This window comes from Bombina bombina, chromosome 6 (genome assembly GCF_027579735.1).
Source record: "Bombina bombina isolate aBomBom1 chromosome 6, aBomBom1.pri, whole genome shotgun sequence".
Classification (NCBI taxonomy): Eukaryota; Metazoa; Chordata; class Amphibia; order Anura; family Bombinatoridae; genus Bombina; species Bombina bombina.
This window is the reverse complement of record NC_069504.1, coordinates 708,594,707-708,617,143: the sequence shown is the minus strand read 5'-3', so window position 1 is coordinate 708,617,143 and position 22,437 is coordinate 708,594,707. Positions and strand designations below refer to the sequence as shown.

Below are 22,437 nucleotides of genomic sequence, written 5' to 3'. Positions count from 1 at the left end.
GCCCCTCCTGGTAGGATTGTATATCCCATACGTCACTAGCTCATGGACTCTTGCCAATATGAAAGAAATGAATTTATCAGGTAAGTTCTTACATAAATTATGTTTTTAAACCCAGGTTCAGGATTCGTTCCTCTCACCCACTTGGTCTGTTACTTTCCTTCTCTTTTAGACTGCCCCTTTCCATCTACCCATCTAAATTAGTCTGTTCACTAACCTAGCCAACATTACTCCCTCTTTTTCTGTTCATTCTGCTTGTTGCCACTTTCATTGGGTGGCCCTCACAACTATTTATCCATAGTCTTTGTAAAGTGAGTTGACCAGATTTGGCTGCCAGGCTTTAGTTGATTTGGAAGTACAGCAAGAAGATCAGCACCACTCTCATGGCAAGAGGTTTCCAGCAAAAACCCAGCAAGTGATGAAAACATTGCAATAATCATGTTATTTTATAGTGATACTACCAAGTTTAGTATTCAGATTGATATGTATTTTATTTGAGAGGAAATTAATTTACTTGGGTATAGATACTTGGGTATATACTGGTTAATTTAAATTTAGATTCACTAAATTTAAATTAACCAGTAAGTGGCGAGGAAGCACTGGACACTGGAACCTACCACATGTGTCTGGTTTGCCAGGAATCTAGCCACTGGAAAAAATCACCACCACCACCACCACCATCATCATCATCAATAGCTAACCAGTTCACTGGGCTCTTACAATTTCATTGGAAATAACCTCTCCAAATCATATTTCCCAGGTCACTTCCTGTCCCTGTGATTGATCATCAACAATATGGCTTCCCCTCACATAAAGCATTTAATAATAGTGCATATAGCAAAAGCTTATCTTAGCAATAGCTGTTTTAAGTGAAAGTATGTGTTTTCTCAGGAAGTTGGTTTATGGTACTTTATTATTTAGTTTATTTATATAGTGCTGCCTCAGTTGGCTTTCTACCCTTTTTTACAGTACTGGGTGGTATGCCTGTAGAACTGTAGGACCTGCCTCTTGCACAGAACACATCAGTTGTCCTATGCAACCCAAAGGAGACAACACAACTATTTGGCAAGCATATGGAATTCCTGCCCATAGAGACTCAACTGAGTGTAATATTAAACTGCATTCCTTCCTGTCTTATGGTCGGCCTTCTTTCATCTCATGCCTATTTCTAGACACTTCCTAACTTTCTTAAAACAGTCTCCTCTCTCACTCTTTCTGTACTCCTCATTCTTATGTTATCATTTATTTGTTCTTCATTTCTTTGTCTTACCTCCGACTCACGTCATTATAACTCCTCTCTCCTCAGGACTATGGTCTGTCTCAGTTACATGATGGAGCCACATCCCATACCCTGAGGTCCTTGCTGTGCACAATGCTGCTACTTTGCTATTACACGTTCCTCAGCTTCATCCTTGGTGAGAACCATCTACATCTTCTTAGGAAAAGGCAGACATGTTTATTACCCAATACCCCTTCTGTATGTTGCTCTGTATCAGTTAGTTGAACCAAGACTCCACAGCCACTGGGCTCCTTATTATCTGTGTCAATCTGCAGTCAGAGGATCTGACTATCTATCTGTGCTTTTATTGCAGGGACAGGTGATGTTAGTGTCACTGAAGCAGAGTCCCTTTTACAGCCGTACCTAAGTCGCTACCCAAAGGTGAGGAGGGGGAAATACACAGATATTCTGGTGACAGCAGACATATTCTATTTGGGCACTGCATATGTAGTTGTTTAGGTAAATCTAAATTTGGTTTTGCATTTGATGAAAAATGTCCTGCTCCACTGACAAACAGTAGTATTAAATATACTGACAGTAATTGATACAGTTTTTTAACTGTAGGTCCATTATATTTAAAATGTGTTAAACAAAATTTGTTTCATGTTAACAGGTATTTCATATAATTATTATTGCTATTTAAGCCCAAAGGGAATATATAGGCATACTAAAATCCTTTTAGGTATGTGTTTGTGAGTATATATTCATATATGAATGATATACTCTTACTGAAAACACTTAAATATTTGTAACCCTCCAAAGGGGTTAAATACATAGTTATAGCACTACTCGAGAGCCACAGAGAACTGACGCTCCCAAGTAGACACTACTTCTAAGCCAATCAGTGGTGTTTAAATTATATGCCCTTCAGCAGCCTAATGCTCATCCATTAATCTAGCCCATTGACTTAAATGAAAAAGTGTTATCAAAAATGTTAGATAGAAAGTTTATTTAAAAGCCAAATCTACACAAAGAATAACACAAATACTAATTTACATTATAAATAAATATTATGTGCCAGATTAAAAGTGGTGAGGTAACGTTAGCGTGTACGATATTGAAATATAGCTACCATGCTAACTTGCGCACATATTACAAGTTGAAAGTTAACGCGACTGCAAAAGCCCCCCAAAAATAAAATAAATAGAACATTTTCTTCTATGTGAAGAACATTGGAATGTAAAATATTCATAACTACCTTCGGGTAGCACAGTTGGTCTAATGCATGTCGGGGAGCGATAAGAGTTTTTTTTCAGTTTGTGCATTGAAATCTATGGGGAGTAGACACGGTCACAATATTTGAAGTTATTGAGGATTGAGTTTCGCTTGCAGCAAACTTTTTGCTTTCAGCTTGTAATACATGCGCTAACCCATGCACGTTAAAAGTTTACTTCTGGCAGTGTTTGTGCGCAAGTTAAAGTGCTAAATATCAAGCCATTTGTAATCTGGCCCTATATGTTTTGTTATATTGTTATCATTTCACCATGGATTGATTTTGTTCTTTTCAGTAAAGTCGATTATATAAAGTGCATTTTCAGATACATAATAAGTTTAGTAGGCCTAAATATTTAACTTAGTCTAGCTGTTCTAGCTAATTTACACTAAGGATTTCACTTGGTGTATTTTTTAATAATAGTGGACATCCCAACTTATAACACAATTTAGTTGTTTATAGATTGATAATATATATAGAGCTAGATTATAAGTGGAGCGCAAAATATTGTTGTTAGGTATACAGCCAAGGTAAGGTAAAGTTCATTCCTTTTTTGTCAAAGCGCGAGTAAGGCGTGAAACACGTCAGATGACGTCACCCTCCGCTAGTACCTACGTCTCCTGGTAACTACATTGCTCTTTTTTTATACGACTTCAATAAAGGTATGAGTTTTATATCACTTCGTTATAGTGCTTTATGTGCCTTTTCAAGAATGAACTTTACCTCACCTTGGCTGTATACCTAAAAGGGGAACGTATTTAGTTTATATAAAGACTGCAAACACTTAGTTTGGTCAGTCGACTTTCACTCCGGGACAGACGCCGAAGCAGCCCCTGGTTAAAGCAAGAGTTATTATTATTATTCTTTATTTATAAAGCGCCAACAGATTCCACAGCGCTGTCCATGGGTACAAGGATAGAAGTACAACGGAGAAACAATACAATAAAAAGACAAAGTTTTACACACATATATATAATATATAATATAGAAACAAAAGCTTGAGAAAGGGACAGGTGCCCCGAAACGTTGCTATTCCTAATAAAGGCATAGCCTCCATACCGTGTGCCACCTTTTGTTTCTTTCTATAAATATATGTATATGTATATAAGCATATACATATATATTTATAGGGATTACACAGTTCCCTTCTTAGACCACTATGTAAAGGGAAAAACGTTTTCCCAGGGTTTTTTTTATTATTAAAAAATGCTAGATTATTTTATTTTTTTAAAATAAAAAAATAATTTTATATATATATATTCATTCTTAATTTTGGGGGCAATTGGAGGTTATTTTGAAATTAACCAGAGGTCACTTGTAATGGCTGGTTATTTATTGCGTGCCCATTTACGGGCGCGCAATAAATTAGTGCTCCACTTGTAATCTAGACCATAGTTGTTTTGTTAGAGACTATTGATTATTTAGTGAGAGTGTAGTTTCTGCCAGTGCTCTAACCTGCTGAATAATTGTATGTTCTTCCTTCCCCTCTCAGAGCGCCATCTTCCTTTTCTTTGCTGGGAGGATTGAAGAAATTAAAGGTAACATTGATGAGGTAAGGAAGTTAATAGGATCTATCTGTTGATCAGTTCACTTGGGATTTTGCTCCTATTTTATTCTGTGGAAACCACTCATTAATGCTCACATACTTGGTTCAGTGAATTTGCTGCATGAGGGAACATAAGAATTGGTGAGACTGACTGATGAAGTGGGGGAGGCTGCTAGTGAATCTAACATAATAATAATAATATATCACGTATTTAGGAATTAAAATTAGTACAAACCCGGCGGAATGGTATTCGTTGAACTACTTCCCATTACTAAACAAAATCCAATTAGATCTTAGAAACTGGGCAAAGTTACCGCTGTCACTGACGGCAAAAATTAATTTGATAAAAATGATCATATTACCCAAATTGCAGTACATAATGCAAAATATTCCAATCCCTCTAACAAAACTAGATCTTAAATGCTTGGATAGTTCCATCAGGCTGTTTGTATGGGGGATGGGCAAGAAACGTATTGCCTTACAGAAACTTTTGCAGCCCAGACAATGTGGAGGTTTAGCACTTCCTAGCTTTTCGACCTATAATAAAATATGTTTGGCAAAGGTCGCCATGGATTGGCTTACTGGAGGGTCGCACATCGCTTCTATCGAAATAGAGCAAAAACTGGTCACTCCGTTCAGCCTGGCGGCTCTATTACACTGCCCTATTAAGGATCTACCATATAAGATTAAAATCAAATCTACAATATTCCACATTATTAAAGCATGGCAGTTTATTCGGTCTAGTATGAAGGACAGCCCACTAATTTCAGACTCTGTACCTATTACAGGGAATCCGTGTTTTATTCCGGGTATTAGGAACAAAGTATTTAGTAGATGGACTACGTTGGGCCTGCCGTACCTATTACAATTTAGGGATCCAGAAACTACTGGGGTATATACTTTCGCAGCCTTAAGAACTCGTTACCAGCTTAAAAATACAGATTTTTATGCCTACTTACAGGTGCGGCACTGGTACACTGAAACCATCAAAGATCCTGCCAGAGAATACCTACACCCAGGTATTAAAATGGGCCTTGCCCTGTTTAAGGCAGGCAAACATGCCATTAGCTACTGGTATAGGATGGTGCTTCTCGAGATTGGAGAAGCGAATTTAATAGATATTTACTCAAAATGGAGTAGAGATATTCAAACCCTAAATCCTGATAAAATAAAACACAGTATAATTCTGGTGGAACATGCTACCTTATCTGCCTCCTGGCGAGAGTCACACTTCAAAGTCATAAATCGTATTCATATAACCCCGGCTAGCCTAAATAGATGGTTTGGGAATTCGCTGTATTTGTGCCCTCGCTGTAGCTCTGTTGATGCCGACCTGGTCCATATGATTTGGAGATGTGCAAAGATTCAACAATTCTGGCGAAGAATCCAATTCTGGCTGAATAGGGTACTCTCTATCCAGATAGTAATAGAACTGCAACATACCATTTTCTTAATAGATCGGAGTGATCTTGTGGAGTATGTCCCTAATATCGAGTTTATCAACACAGTAATTTTGGGAGGGAGATATCTCATTCTGAAAAACTGGAATTCTACAAGGGCACCAACAATTAATAACCTAACTTTTTTACTGCATTCCCAATACATATTAGAACAACTTGACAGCTCTAATACTGGAAAAATCCAACAAGATAGATTTGAATGTAAGTGGTTAGAATTTATCAGAAGATATAGAAATAATATAATAAGATAGTTGAAAACGCCACTTTTTTTTTTTTTTTTCTCTTCTTTTCTCCCGCCTGACCGCCCCCCCCTCCTCCACAACCCAACAGGACTGTCCAATAGGACGTGTTTAGATATGGTTAGAACCTAATAGTCGATATCACATCAGGTTTAATAAATATTGATGCAGAAAGTGTTTGGTAGTAATTTTATGTTAATTAATGAAACATTATACTGCAAGGCTATTCGTGTGGCTTAGCTTCTTTAAAATCTGAGGTTTGCTTTCTTTGTTATATATAAAAATGTCTGCAATACTCTGATGTAACAGAATGATGAGGTTCATGTGTCACTGTAGATCAATTGTTAGCATTACTAGTATCTTGATGTATGGATCTCTACTGTGTGAACTCTGTTGACATTTGGTGGTTGTTATGTTAACCTCAAATAAATAATAAAAAAATAAAAAAGGGTGCCCAAATGTATGCACCTGTCTAATTTCGTTTTGATGCATATTGCACATTTTCTGTTAATCCAATAAACCTAATTTCACTACTGGAAAAAAAAAAAAAAAAAAAAAAGAATTGGTTAGACTGACTGATGAAGTGGGGAGGCTGCTAGTGAATCTAACATAATAATATATGTGTTTTTAAATAAATATGGTAAATTCTATAATAACTAAACTCCATCTCTTTACTTACCTCCCTGGATCCCCTTCCTGCTGTTAATTTCCTTAGCTCTTATGGTCCTTCTCTATGTCCAGATATCCTCTAATAATAACAACCTCCCACCTCTGTTCATCTTACTGTATGTTGCTGTAGGCTGTCCGTTGGTTTGAGGTGGGATGCTCAGTGCAGCAGTCCTGGAAGCAGTTCCACCACATGTGTTACTGGGAGCTAATGTGGTGCTTTGCCTATAAAGGGATGTGGAAGGTGGCGTATTTCTATGCGGATTTACTGAGCAAAGAAAACCGGTGGTCAAAGGTACTTCATATTTAGCAGTTTTGTGATTCCTTTCTCCTTTACATCTGCTCTCTCCCTGCACATACTCAACTGTTATTTCTACCTCCATGTCTATAACTAGCTTCTTCCATCTTGTACCTTCCTAGTTACATTTCTCGTTTTATTCTCTGCACTTGCATCCCTTCTCCTTTTCTGTGTCCTGCTGCTCATTCTCTCTCCCATTATAATCTATCCTCATGCATCCCGCCCTTTGTAAACGTTTCACCAATCTGCTTCTCTCTGGTCTAGGCCATGTATGTATATATGAAGGCAGCGTTCCTCAGTATGTTATCCCCTAATGAACCACGACCCTTTGGAGAGAATGAAGTAGATTTGTTCAGGTAAATGGTCTGGAACAGGGTACTGCAGGGCAGACTCTAGCTGAAGGTGCACATTTAGAGGCAGATCTGTGTGTGTGAGGTCAGATGGAGAATTAGTAACGACTTTCAATAGGGGAAGAGATATGTGTGAGGATGGCGGGTGCTTGAAATGTCAGTTTGGTTTCAGTCATGTAATGACTTGACTTATACAGCTAAAAGGACACTTACTATAATATTTGTGTCAGTATATACCAGGGTTATAATACAATTCATTTATATTATTCTTTAATACAACCTTCAATTGAAATGTATATACAAAACAATTGAAATGAATAATTATTCCTAAATTCTTTAGATTAGTTAAGATTTATATACACATTGCAATATATTTTATAGAAACCAGTCTATGAATCAAATTATACACGCTTATTCAGTTACAATATTCTATACAGCAGATCATAAAAAAAATATACCTTTAAAATTAACCTTACTCACATTGAATCGCAATACCAGAATAAAATACCAGAATATGGACTGCTCACTTCAGTGTTTAGATAAACAATATACCAAGATACTTCACACAAATCTTACTGGGTCTCAATAGATTTAAGATAACTTTCAGATATAAGTATAATTAAGTTATTTAGCCCACAAATGATTCTATATAACATAAATTAAAAACATCAGAAATGTTAGATATTATTAATGCAGACAGCCAATTTATATGCCAATACGTCTGACCTGAAATATTTATTTAGCTACAAAAAGACAAATTCTAAATATATATATATATATATATATATATATATATATATATATATATATACAGTGTGTGTGTGTGTGTATGTATATATATATATATATATATATATATACATACAGCTGCAAATAACTTAATACACACCAGAGAGATTTACTTACAATAATAAGCCTGACTTAGAGATTTGAAAAAAAAGGACCTTTATCTAGCAAATAAATTACTTATCGCTAAATATGAATAGTTTTAAACTACACAGGATTATGAACATAAGCTTAAAATACAAAGTTCCCTTTTAAAATTACTAACTTCAATTAAACTGTAGCAACAATGAATGTATTTGCTTTAAAATATTGCATTATAGTCACTGCCATATGTTACCACATAACCAAATGATTATTCAGTTTCCAGAATTTCTTGTGAGTCATCTAAGAAGGATTTATCCACTATGTGTAAAGGTAACGGCCTCAAAATTGTTAATCTTCCTTTGTTCAAGAAAGTGTCCCAAAATGGCAGAGAATATACTTGGCACAAAGCCTATGTATTTTCCTCTCCAAAACTTTATGCTTCTTTGAGTCTGTTTGCCCCTTGTCTACTGTGTGTGTGGGTCTTTATTCAAAAAATAAAGAATCCCCCCTCCTTTTCTTTAATCATTCCCACAAGAATTGGATAGGCCCTTACCCATGCTTGTCCCGGATTGGTTATTTGGGAGATGCCTCCCTGGTTGGCTTATTTGGATTTGCATATGTTCTCAGTCAATTTGTTTGACTGTCATACCATTTCTGAACTATTGGTGGCAGCAGATAACCAGAAATGCAGTTTTACCATCAAATATTGCTGCAGTTTAAATACCTAAATTTTTTTTATCAAATACACTATTTCTTGATATTAATAAACCTGTCTGGCCATATATCTGTCCCATCTAATATAATCTAGCATACATTCATAGATACCAAACATGAGTATATTATCAATTCTATGATAAAATATGCTTATTGGAGTCTCATTCCTTTTCAATATAAATATAGCCCACATCTTTGTACATATCTTGATAGTGTTATTTTGAGTGCATTAAAACACAATTTATATATAATTTATGGGATAATTTACTGTTTTCTCCTTGGTATGAAATTAAAGAAACAGTGTTGTTATTCTGAAGTGAGTTGGTTAAACACTTAAAATAGACAGTTACATATTCACTTTAGATTTAAAGGTATTGTATGCGTTAGACACATCTCCCAGGTTCACATATATATATATATATATATATATATATATATATATATGTATATATATATATATATATATATATATATATATGTTGTTTGAGTATTTTAAATAGATTTGAAAATTATAGACAAATCATTTATATAACTTTCTAAGTATACATTCTGCTATTTGAAATCTAAGTTTTCACCACGTCTGGTAAACAGGAGATCCTGTGTGTCTAACTTAGCAGGGATAATTTAGCATCTGCATGCAAAGTGGTTCCCTGATGAAAAACCTGTTTATTTTGCATATAGTTAGGCCTCAAAGAATTCAGTCCCAGACCCAGCGACTGTATATCTCCACATGGGGTCATTAATTTTATTACCCATCTTGGTCAGGAAACCCATATATAATGCTAATATTTACTTTGATGTGGCCCATTGGTCTTATCTATACAAATGTCTAAATCCTTTGTTCTCAGCTTGTTTTAAGCAGTTAGGGGGCAGGGGCTATAGTGAGACCAATTCATATCAAATTAGATATTAGCCAAAATGAAATATTAGACTATGTGATACATTTGCAGTTTATTCAATGTTATTTCACAGGTACCCTGACATTTGTTTTCCCTTAATGTAATCCAACTTACTTGTAATGCCTACTGCAGAGTATTAAATGTATGATAAATTGTCCCTTCATGTTTATTTTAGTGTTTCAAATAACTGGTTTTGCTGATTAAGACCATCACATGTTGTTCTTAAGGCCATGCCCATAAAATTGGGCTGAGCCATGCTAATATTATCTATTTCTAAACATAGGTATTAAAATGCTGATTATGGCTGGGCACAACCAGCTATTTCAGTTACAAAATATCTGTCTTTTCTAACCCCTACTGGGAGATTAATTAGTGCTATTGTATCTTGTTTTGCATAGCTTTTCTACAGATAATGTTAATATTTTCAGTGTTGGTGGTGGTCATTAAGGTCAAAAATAGCCATTTTGAATTATCAAAATAAAAGTAATTGATCAGTTTGCAAACAAATATACTCCAGGAGGTAAAATGGACCATTGAGAAACACATTAAAGTAGAGAACATTTTAGAGTGCAATTTCCCTTTAAACATCTCTTACTGCAAAGCAATAGCTGGCTTAGGGAATTTTCAGTATTTTTAGGGAAACCTTAGTAACAGAGTTTGCTTTTTGGTCTTTCTAGGCCGGTCGGGACAAGCAAAGTTTTTACACAAAAGCAAGAGATTTTAATGTTGTTTTAATAAAGAAATACTCAATCGGCTTCAGGTTTGTTCCAATCACATTTTCTCTGTTTTAGACTTGTGCCCTCATTGAAACAGAAAATAGCTGGAAAATCTCCACCCACAGAAAAGTTTGCTATAAGGAAGGCAAGAAGATACCAGGCTAAGGATCCGGTCTGCCTCCCAGTGCCTGCTCTGGTATATACACTATACATAACACACATGAGCTATGTCTATATATCTCTGTTTAACTCTGTCCCTAATTTACCCTCTTTGTTACTCTTTCTCAACTTTTACAGTAAACATTTTATTTTTTTACCATTAATAAAATACCCAGGTATCTCTTTCTAGTGCCAATATCAGTTTGAAGTACAAAAAAGATAAATATATATAGAACACAAAGTGCGCTACTGCATATCCCAAAATTAGCAATTAGAGTGTACATCATAGAACGATATCATATAAGTACGTTATTAATCTGGTATGTTACAACAGCTCTTTTAAAAGTATCCTTTAGGTTTGATACACAAGTTACTTGATATTATGATAGGAAGTTCGTGAGTCCCATATAATCAGCGTATTACAATTGCAGCTCCTCAGGAGAAAGTCCCATCACAGACTGTTCAAAAGATAACTATAAAAACGAGAAGACAGAGAAGCGCAACCCGCGTCTGAGTGTAGACAATAGGTATAATTTATTAAATATCCCCTTTCCAGAGTGCTACTTACAGAATAAAAACATATACCGTTCACATAAGTTGTGTACAACTATGAAGCTTGCTTCGGCGTCTGACGTGTCACTAGTCCGCCTCCTTCTGGATACTCCCAGCTGATTTAATAGTCAGAGTGCTTTACACGCTGTTTCTCTGACAGCTTCTCTGATGCTTTCAGTGTGTGGGATATCGCAAATCCAAATAGGGAGCCAGACTGCATATAATGAGTTCATGTACAACCGCCAAATGTTAAGTATAAAGTAAAACAAGCTTGTTTAAAACCCACGGTTTCTCAGCTCATCCAAATGCTCACACAGTTGTGAGCTCGGTGGCCTCACTGAAACCTAATTAAAAACTATAAACTCGACGTACGTTTCGTGTCTGACTTGACACTTTTTCAAGAGTATATCACTCTTGAAAAAGTGTCAAGTCAGACACGAAACGTACGTCGAGTTTTTAGTTTGGATGAGCTGAGAAACCGTGGGTTTTAAACAAGTTTGTTTTACTTTATACTTAACATTTGGCGGTTGTACATGAACTCATTATATGCAGTCTGGCTCCCTATTTGGATTTGCGATATCCCACACACTGAAAGCATCAGAGAAGCTGTCAGAGAAACAGCGTGTAAAGCACTCTGATGATTGAATCAGCTTGGAGTATCCAGAAGGAGGCGGACTAGTGACACGTCAGACGCCGAAGCAAGCTTCATAGTTGTACACAACTTATGTGAACAGTATATGTTTTTATTCTGTAAGTAGCACTCTGGGAAGGGGCTATTTTATAAATTATACCTATTGTCTACACTCAGATGCGGGTTGCGCTTCTCTGTCTTCTCGTTTTTATAGTTATCAGTTTGAAGTATCATAAAAGCAAGCTGTGCTTAATTGGTATTACTGTGCAGCCAGCCATTATCTATATGTTCATCCACTGCAGCAATACATGTGTCTGAACAGGTCATCCTAAAAGCAATATAAAACATTCTGTTTCATTGTTGTAATAAAAAAAAGCACTAAGCAGTGGGTAATACTTAAATGATTGCAATATGTATTAGTCATCATTTAAACTCCTTCTTCTCTATTGGGAATTTCAGAGAAAAACTTACCAGAGAATGTTTAGCATTTTTGTGTCACTCTGATTAAACCCTTTGCGCCGATAGGACGTTCCGTGCCGTCCTAACTGCGATGGGCTTTAGCGCTGTTATGATGGCATGGAAAGTCCTGCCGTTTGGCTGTCCTGAAGCCATAGCGGCTTGGTAAATGGGATCGCAGGCTGGAGGGCGTCATAGGCACTCCCCCCAGACCCGATACCATCTTTGAAAGCATGCAATCGTATGAATGATCAAGTGATTTCAATTTTTACTCTTTTGTTTACATCTGAACTTTGTTCAGATGTAGACAAATAAGTCTAGTCAGGAAGGGGTTAAACAGAAATAAAGCTTTTGATTTACCTATGAAAACTATATATATTTTTAAAGTAGACAGCCCATGTTATTGATCTAGGCCCATTTTGGTTTATTTGATGGTGCTATTTGACCACCAGATATATGATCATATAAAAAAAAAATCATTAACTTTATTGTAAACTCACTGAAATTATTTTCACACAACTACCGCAGTCATATGACAAATGGTTATAAAAGCTTCTCTGGGATCCCCTTTGTTTAGAAATAGCAGACAGGCATGGCTTTGCCATTGCTTTTTGCCAATTTGAATGCTGCTAATTGCAGCTGCGCACCTTACGTGAAATTCCTGGCAACTTGTAATGATGATTTTTGATGCAGAATAGAGATTACCTTTCCACTCCGTGATTCGTCCCAAACAGCTCTCTTCCCTCCCTCACCACCCCCAGAAGGTCTGCCATTATGCAGTTTAGGGCTTTATTATTATTATTATTATTATTATTATTATTATTGTCTTCATGTTTGTAGTGATCACTCCTCAACACTCCCACCTCTCTGATCACCCCAAATCTTCCCCCTCTTACTGCTAGTAGTTAGGAGTCTGAAAATCAGCGCAATGTTATTTAAAAATAAGCAAAACTATACTTTTTTTTTATTTTATTTTAAAAGCTGTATAGGCTTTATAAATGGATCATCTATAAAACATTTATGAAAAGAAAAGTTCTAGTGTATAATGTCCCTTTAAAGCAACGCTAAAATTGTAAAAAGAAAATGCTATAATCATTTATTTGTATAGCACTTCCAACTTCCGTAATGTTAGATCGTTGTATGTTTTCTCTGTTGCTTGCAAATAACTGTATTTAACCCCTGCAAATGACTTAAACACATAGCTAAAGTCAGCTTCAGAGCATTTCCTGCTGGACCCTAGCTGAATGCATCTGGTGAGCCAATGACTAAAGGCACATTTGCTTAGCCACCAATCACCAGCTAGCTGGCATTAGTGCTTTTCTTAACCTGAGCCTACCTAGGTATACTTTTTTTAAAAAAAAAGATACCAATGGAATAAAGGAAACTTTGATTAGAGAAATAAATTGAAGTCTCTTAAAATTGCACACTTTATCTCCTTGTTTCTCAACCTGTGGTACCCATGGGAGTAGCTGGAGCATTGGCAAGGGGGGTACTCTTCCCCTTTATTATTTTTTGCCCTGATGTAGCTAAGGTAAACATTTAGCGTAACACAGAAACCAGTGTCCTACCCTCAATCACTTCTAACAGGGCTGAGCTGGGCTGCTGCTTTCTCGCTGTGACTGACTCACCTGTATTCAGGTTGGGAAATCCTTTGATTCTGGCCATTTATAGACATTTCATATAAAGTGTGTTACAGGCAAAGTGCCAGGTAAAGTGTATAGCACTGTGTAAATGTGTCAGACATAGGGCCATAGTGAAACATCACAGGGGAAATATGCCATGGTGAAATGTGCCCGGTAAAGTGTACAGCACTGTGTAAATGTGTCAGATATAGGGCTATAGGGATACATCACAGGGGAAATATGCCAAGGTGAAATGTGCCAGGTAAAGTGTATAGCACTGTGTAAATGTCTCAGATATAGGGCCACAGTGAAACATCACAGGAGAAATATGCCATGGTGAAATGTGCCAGGTAAAGTGTATAGCACTGTGTAAATGTGTCAGACCTGTCAGATATAGGGCCACAGTGAAACATCACAGGGGAAATATGCCAAGGTGAAATGTACCCGGTAAAGTGTATAGCACTGTGTATGTGTCAGATATAGGGCTATAGTGAAACATCACAGGGGAAATATGCCAAGGTGAAATGTGCCCGGTAAAGTGTACAGCACTGTGTAAATGTCTCAGATATAGGGCCACAGTGAAACATCACAGGGGAAATATGCCATGGTGAAATGTGCCCGGTAAAGTGTATAGCACTGTGTATGTGTCAGATATAGGGCCATAGTGATACATCACAGGAGAAATATGCCATGGTGAAATGTGCCAGGTAAAGTGTATAGCACTGTGTAAATGTGTCAGACCTGTCAGATATAGGGCCACAGTGAAACATCACAGGGGAAATATGCCAAGGTGAAATGTACCCGGTAAAGTGTATAGCACTGTGTATGTGTCAGATATAGGGCCATAGTGATACATCACAGGGGAAATATGCCAAGGTGAAATGTGCCCGGTAAAGTGTATAGCACTGTGTAAATGTGTCAGATATAGGGCTATAGTGAAACATCACAGGGGAAATATGCCAAGGTGAAATGTGCCCGGTAAAGTGTACAGCACTGTGTAAATGTGTCAGATATAGGGCTATAGTGAAACATCACAGGGGAAATATGCCAAGGTGAAATGTGCCCGGTAAAGTGTATAGCACTGTGTAAATGTGTCAGATATAGGGCTATAGTGAAACATCACAGGGGAAATATGCCAAGGTGAAATGTGCACGGTAAAGTGTATAGCACTGTGTATGTGTCAGATATAGGGCTATAGTGAAACATCACAGGGGAAATATGCCAAGGTGCAATGTGCCCGGTAAAGTGTACAGCACTGTGTAAATGTGTCAGATATAGGGCTATAGTGAAACATCACAGGGGAAATATGCCATGGTGAAATGTGCCCGGTAAAGTGTATAGCACTGTGTATGTGTCAGATATAGGGCTATAGTGAAACATCACAGGGGAAATATGCCATGATGAAATGTGCCCGGTAAAGTGTATAGCACTGTGTAAATGTGTCAGAGATGTGTCAGATATAGGGCCACAGTAAGTATGCCATGGTGAAATGTGCCAGGTAAAGAGTCCTGTACCTAATTTTGCCACAATGAAATGAGCCTGATTTGCTGTGTATGTGATGAAGTTAGATGCAGAAATGTAGTTACATGAATATTACTTCTCTCATTATACTATTTTTTTAATGTAAGTGGCACGATAAGAACTTCAACTGTGTAGGCCGTGTGTTTTCTCTATAGGTTTTCTAATTGTTTAATGTAAGCTCAATTGGAGCCTCTTTAATGCAAGTTGCATTTTTTTCAGTGCGTCATTCTTGGCACCAAAATTTGTTATATTAAGCCTCTCCCTCTAATGCTCGCTGCTCTCATTATAAGTATATAAGTATAAGAATTTTATCATAAGCATTTTTTCCCATTCCTGAAACTGCTATATTGAGGAAATTTGATATTTTGTTTAAATGTTATTTTTCCATCTAAAGGGGAGGAGAGTCCACAGCTTCATTCATTACTATTGGGAATTAAGAACCTGGCCACCAGGAGGAGGCAAAGATATACCCCAGCCAAAGGCTTAAATACCTCCCCCACTTCCCTCACCCCCCAGTCATTCTTTGCCTTTCGTCACAGAAGGATGGCAGAGGAGTGCCGGAGTTTCGGAGTAGTCTCTTATGGAGAGTAGTACTCTTCGCAGTAGGACTGGAGTTTGAAGTAGTCCTGTGAGCCTCTCAGTGAGAGCCTGGGTGAAGGTTAGAGTCCGGAGATGCAGGGAGAGTCTTTCTGCGAAACCATCTCGACTCATATTAACAGCTCCATAAGCAATCAGCGTTGACGAGTTTCGCTGCCTGCTTTCTTCACTCAAGTCCAAGTCAGGAGTGAGGCTACTAACCTGTCACACTTGAAGGGCCGTGTTCCTGTTCCACGGCGTAGATTCTGGTAAGATCGTTTCATTTTTTATTAATAATGATAACATAGAAGACAGGGTCACAGTGTGGCGCCTTTTTATCTTTACAGAATCAAGGGTTAATATTCCTGGAAGGGGGATTATTGAACAGGGGGGTTTATACATGATATTGTTTAATGTGTCATTGCTGCGCTATGTGCGAGATGAGGCTCTGGCAAAGTGCAGAACTTTCAGGTAACTTGCGGAAACTTGCACGGCCATTTTTTGCCACGTTTTTGCGGTCCTGCCAGGTATTCCATGTGACTGGGTGTGGCTATCTATCCTTCCTGTTGATCTGTGGTGCAGGAGACGTAGCGGTTTCTGTAGTCCAGGTCCTAGGAGGTGGTGAGTGTCCCGGCCATTGGTGGTATAAAGGTGCCGTTTTAATCAATAAAGTTAGTCTAACCAAGCGTGCAGGCGATGGAGGACTCTATTAAGGAAGGAGAGCCTTCCAACGCGTCAGTCTCATTCCTGTGTTTATTGTGAGGAGGTTCTGGTAGATCAGTCTGCTCAACTATGTTCCACGTGCCTTGATAAAGTTACAGCATCTAAATGTAAACAGATGTCTACTACTACTGAGCCGTCCACCTCTGAGGAATCTTCGTCCCGGGAGGTGCGTTCCCTACATTCAACTCCAATTGCACATGCAGCGCCCCGGGGTCCTACCGTTACTCCTTTGGGAGAAATTCGTTGACCGTCGGACTTTGCGGACCAACTGGAATCGGCGGTTTCGAAAGTGATCCATGCCTTACCACGTTCACGAAGCGCAAGCCCGGCCCAGGGTTTGTCCTCGCCGATGGGAGATCCAGAGGCTCTATACGAGGACGAGGCCCACTCCAACTCTTCGGAGGAAGCCTCTTCTTGGTCGGAGTCCATGTCATCTAAACCTCCGGCGGCAGAGGAGCCTGGTTATAGGTTTAGGGTGGAGAATTTGCGCTTTCTGCTGTGGCAGGTGCTTGCTACTCTGGAGGTTCCCGAACCTAAGATACCGGAGGAACCTGCTATTCCTAAGCTTGACAAGGTATACGAGGATAGGGTAGTACCTCAGTATTTCCCGGTTCCCGTTAAGATGGCTAATATTATTAAGAACGAATGGGAGCGATTAGGTTCTTCCTTTTCCCCTTCTTCGTTTAAAAAACTGTTCCCCGTTCCAGACTCTCAGCTTGAGCTGTGGGCGACCATCCCTAAGGTGGATGGGGCTATCTCTATGCTCGCAAAGCGGACGACTATTCCCCTCGAGGATGGTTTGTCGTTTAAAGAGGCCATGGGTAAAAAGCTAGAAAACATGTTGAGAAAGATGTTTCAGCACACAGGGTTTGTTTTTCAGCCAGCAGCGGCCGTTGTGGCGGTCGCTGGAGCTGCGACATATTGGTGTGAATCCCTTTGTGAAATGGTCGAGGGGGAGACATCCATCGATGAAATACAGGAGAAGATTAAGGAGCTAAAGATCACCAATTCTTTCATCGGTGATGCCAATATGCAAATTATATGCCTGAATGCTAAGGTGTCAGGTTTTTCTGTTTTAGCACGCAGGGCTCTGTGGCTAAAATCTTGGTCTGCGGACATGACCTCTAAGGCAAGGCTGTTGTCCTTGCCTTTTTAAGGAGAGATTCTGTTCGGTCCAGGATTGGATTTGATTATATCCACGGTTACGGGAGGCAAGGGAGCTTTCCTACCACAGGATAAGAAGGCTAAGCCTAAAGGATCTACTTTTCTCTTGTAAGATGTATTGAGTCCACGGATTCATCCTTACTTGTGGGATATTCTCCTTCCCTACAGGAAGTGGCAGAGAGAGCACCCACAGCAGAGCTGACTATATATCTCCTCCCTTAGCTCCACCCCCCAGTCATTCTCTCTGCCTGCTTAACTGCTAGGAAGGGCAAAGAGCTATGTGGTGACTAAAATGTTAGTTTTTTATTTCTCAAGCAAAAGTTTATTATTTTAAATGGTACCGGTGTGTACTATTTACTCTCTGGCAGAGAAGGGATGAAGATTTCTGCAAGGAGGATGATGATCTTAGCACTTTGTAACTAAGATCCACTGCTGTTCTCACAAGGGCTGAAGAGTACTGGAAAACTTCAGTTGGGAGAACGGTTTGCAGGCTAAGCTGCATATGAGGTATGTTCAGTCTATATTTTTCTAGACAGACTGTGTTAATTCTAGAAAAGGCTGGCAATATCCCCATGAGGGAAGGGTAAGCTGTATTCAGACACTTTGATAGGAATTTCAGCTTGCTTGAAGGGCTCATTAGTTACTGGTGACACTGTTAGGAAAAAACGTTTTGTTTATTGATGCAATTATAACGTTTTTTGAAGGGACTAAAGGGGTCATTGTGGCTTGGTTTTGAGTTTTGGAACTCACATGGTTAATTAAGAGACACTCTGGTGTTTCTCTGATAGGCCTCAAAACATCGAGTGAGGTGGGAGGGGCCTATTTTTGCGTCTCAGTTGCGCAGTTTCCTTTCCTCTGAGACATCTAATTGCTTCTCCTGAGGTTCCTGCTGTGTTTGAGGGCTGTAAAAGAAGTTTTTTCCCCCACAAATCATTCTGAAGGGCAGGTAGGAGCCACAGCAGAGCTGTGGCAAGGGGCTGAAAGTCTTTTTTACCTGTTTTGACGTTTTTTCAATCCGGTTTTGCCATTAAGGGGTTAATTGTTTATTTGCATAGCTGTGCAAAGTTACTAAGTCTTTATGATGCTACTGTAAAAAATTTGTTAAGTTTACTGCTTTTTTACACTGTTTTGCAGAATTTGTGCAGCTTTTTTTCTCTTAAAGGCACAGTACCGTTTTATTTCTAAGTGTATTTTACTTTGATTACAGTGTTTTCCAAGCTTGCTTGTTACATTACTAGCCTGTTTAACATGTCTGACACCAAGGAAAATCGTTGTTCAATATGTTTGGAAGCCATTGTGGAACCCCCTCTTAGAATGTGTCCCAATTGTACTGATATGTCTATAAACTATAAAGAACATATATTAGCACTTAAAAATAGAGCAATAGATGATTCTCAATCAGAGGTAAATGAGGGTTCGCCATCTAGCTCTCCCCAAGTGTCACAACCAGTAACGCCCGCACAAGTGACGCCAAGTACCTCTAGTGTGTCAAATTCTTTTACTTTACAAGACATGGCCACAGTTATGAATACAACCCTCACAGAGGTTTTATCTAAACTGCCTGGTTTACAAGGAAAGCGGGACAGCTCTGGGTTTAGGAAAAATTCTGAGCCGTCTGACGCTTTAGTAGCAGTATCTGATATGCCCTCACAATGCTCTGAAGTAGGGGTGAGGGATTTGTTATCTGAGGGAGAAATTTCAGATTCAGGAAAGACGCTTCCTCAGACAGATTCTGATATGATGGCCTTTAAATTTAAGCTTGATCACCTCCGCTTATTGCTCAGGGAGGTATTGGCGACTCTAGATGATTGTGACCCTATAGTGGTTCCAGAGAAATTGTGTAAAATGGATAAATACTTAGAGGTTCCTGTTCACACTGATGTTTTTCCAGTCCCTAAGAGGATTGTGAATATTATTACTAAGGAGTGGGATAGACCAGGTATTCCGTTCTCTCCCCCTCCTGTTTTTAAGAAAATGTTTCCCATATCTGACACCATGCGGGACTCGTGGCAGACAGTTCCTAAGGTGGAGGGAGCTATTTCTACTCTGTCTAAGCGTACAACTATACCTATCGAAGACAGTTGTGCTTTCAAAGATCCTATGGATAAAAAATTAGAGGGTCTCCTGAAGAAAATTTTTGTTCATCAGGGTTTTTCTCTCCAACCTATTGCGTGCATTGTTCCTGTAACTACTGCAGCTGCTTTCTGGTTTGAGGCTCTTCAGATGGAGACTCCATTAGAGGAGATTATGGACAGAATCAAGGCCCTTAAGTTGGCTAATTCTTTTATTACAGATGCCGCATTTCAACTGGCTAAATTAGCGGCAAAGAATTCAGGTTTTGCCATTTTAGCACGCAGGGCGTTATGGCTTAAGTCCTGGTCTGCTGATGTGTCATCTAAATCTAAACTTTTGAACATCCCTTTCAAAGGAAAGACCCTATTCGGGCCTGAACTTAAGAGATTATTTCAGACATCACTGGAGGGAAAGGTCATGCCCTTCCTCAGGATAGATCAAATAAGATGAAGACCAAACAAAATAATTTTCGTTCCTTTCGGAACTTCAAGAGTGGTTCCGTTTCAGCTTCCTCTGCTGCAAAGCAAGAGGGGAATTTTGCCCAATCCAAGTCAGTCTGGAGACCTAACCAGGCTTGGAACAAGGGTAAACAGGCCAAGAAGCCTGCAGCTGACTCTAAGACAGCATGAAGGGGTTGCCCCCGATCCGGGACCGGATCTAGTAGGGGGCAGACTCTCTCTCTTCGCTCAGGCTTGGGCAAGAGATGTTCACGATCCCTGGGCTTTAGAAATTGTGTCCCAGGGATATCTTCCGGAATTCAAAGACTCCCTTCCAAGGGGGAGATTTCATATTTCTCGATTGTCTGTAAACCAGACAAAGAGAGAGGTGTTCTTACACTGTGTAGAAGATCTTCTTACCATGGGGGTGATCCGCCCAGTCCCAAAAGAGGAACAGGGGCTAGGGTTCTACTCAAACCTGTTTGTGGTTCCCAAAAAAGAGGGAACTTTCAGACCAATCTTGGATCTCAAAATTCTAAACAAGTTCCTCAAAGTTCCATCATTCAAGATGGAGACCATTCGGACTATTCTGCCTCTGATCCAGGAGGGTCAATATATGACTACCGTGGATTTAAAGGATGCGTATCTACACATCCCTTTTCACAGAAATCATCATCAATTTCTCAGATTTGCCTTTCTAAACAGGCATTACCAGTTTGTGGCTCTTCCCTTGGGTTGGCCACGGCTCCAAGAATTTTCACAAAGGTGCTAGGGTCCCTTCTGGTGGTTCTACGACCTCGGGGCATAGCAGTGGCGCCTTATCTAGACGACATCTTAATTCAGGCGTCGACTTTTCAGCTAGCCAAGTCTCACACGGACATTGTGTTGGCTTTTCTGAGATCTCACGGGTGGAAGGTGAACATAAAAAAAGAGTTCTCTCTTCCCTCTCACAAGAGTTTCCTTTCTAGGGACTCTGATAGATTCGGTAGAAATGAAAATATTTCTGACGGAGGTCAGAAAATCAAAACTCTTAACCACTTGCCGAACTCTTCATTCCATTCCTCGGCCATCAGTGGCTCAGTGTATGGAGGTAATCAGACTCATGGTAGCGGCAATGGATATAGTTCCTTTTGCCCGCCTACACCTCAGACCACTGCAACTATGCATGCTCAAACAGTGGAATGGGGATTATGCAGATTTATCTCCTCAACTGCATCTGGACCAGGAGACCAGAGATTCTATTCTCTGGTGGTTGTCTCAAGACCACCTGTCTCTGGGAATGTACTTCCACAGGCCAGAGTGGCTCATTGTAATGACAGATGCCAGCCTGAGAGCGATATTCAAGGTGCTTCAGGCGTGGCCTCAGCTTGCTGCAGCCAAATTCATCAGGTTTCAGTCCGACAACATCACGACTGTAGCTTATATCAATCATCAAGGAGGAACAAGGAGTTCTCTAGCGATGATGGAGGTAACCAAAATAATCCGATGGGCAGAGGATCACTCTTGCCATCTCTCAGCAATCCACATCCCAGGAGTAGAGAACTGGGAGGCGGATTTTCTAAGTCGTCAGACTTTTCATCCGGGGGAGTGGGAACTCCATCCGGAGGTATTTGCTCAGCTGATTCAGCTTTGGGGCACACTAGAATTGGATCTGATGGTGTCTCATCAGAATGCCAAACTTCCTTGTTACGGGTCCAGGTCCCGGGATCCCAAGGCGGTACTGATAGATGCCCTAGCAGTGCCTTGGTCCTTCAATCTGGCCTACATATTTCCACCGCTTCCTCTCCTCCCATGTCTGGTTGCCAGAATCAAGCAGGAGAGAGCTTCGTGATTCTGATAGCACCTGCGTGGCTACGCAGGACTTGGTATGCAGACCTAGTGGGCATGTCCTCGGTTCCACCGTGGACCCTGCCAATGAGGCGGGACCTTCTAATCCAAGGTCCGTTCTCGCATCCAAATCTAGTTTCTCTGCGTCTGACTGCTTGGAGATTGAACGCCAAATTCTATCAAAGCGTGGGTTCTCTGAGTCGGTCATTGATATCTTGATTCAGGCTAGAAAACCTGTCACCAGGAAGATCTATCATAAGATTTGGCACAAATATCTTTATTGGTGTGAATCCAAAGGTTACTCGTGGAGTAAGATTAGGATTCCTAGAATATTGTCTTTTCTCCAAGAAGGTTTGGAGAAGGGATTATCAGCTAGTTCTCTAAAAGGGCAAATATCTGCTTTGTCTATTCTACTACACAAACGTCTGGCAGATGTCCCAGACGTTCAA

At 39.4% G+C, this 22,437-nt stretch overlaps 1 protein-coding gene across 2 annotated transcripts in view; it reads left to right on the top strand.

Annotated features, from left to right (window-relative positions):
• The window catches only part of LOC128663510 (tetratricopeptide repeat protein 39A), a 224,509-nt gene that overhangs the window by 157,916 nt on the left and 44,156 nt on the right, over nt 1–22,437 (top strand). For both annotated transcript variants that reach the window (XM_053717871.1, XM_053717872.1), the window contains 6 exons: nt 1,304–1,412; nt 1,590–1,657; nt 3,982–4,041; nt 6,534–6,695; nt 6,963–7,054; nt 10,323–10,443. In XM_053717871.1, coding sequence (XP_053573846.1) covers nt 1,304–1,412; nt 1,590–1,657; nt 3,982–4,041; nt 6,534–6,695; nt 6,963–7,054; nt 10,323–10,443 — 612 coding nt within the window. The remainder of the gene's footprint in view (nt 1–1,303; nt 1,413–1,589; nt 1,658–3,981; nt 4,042–6,533; nt 6,696–6,962; nt 7,055–10,322; nt 10,444–22,437) is intronic.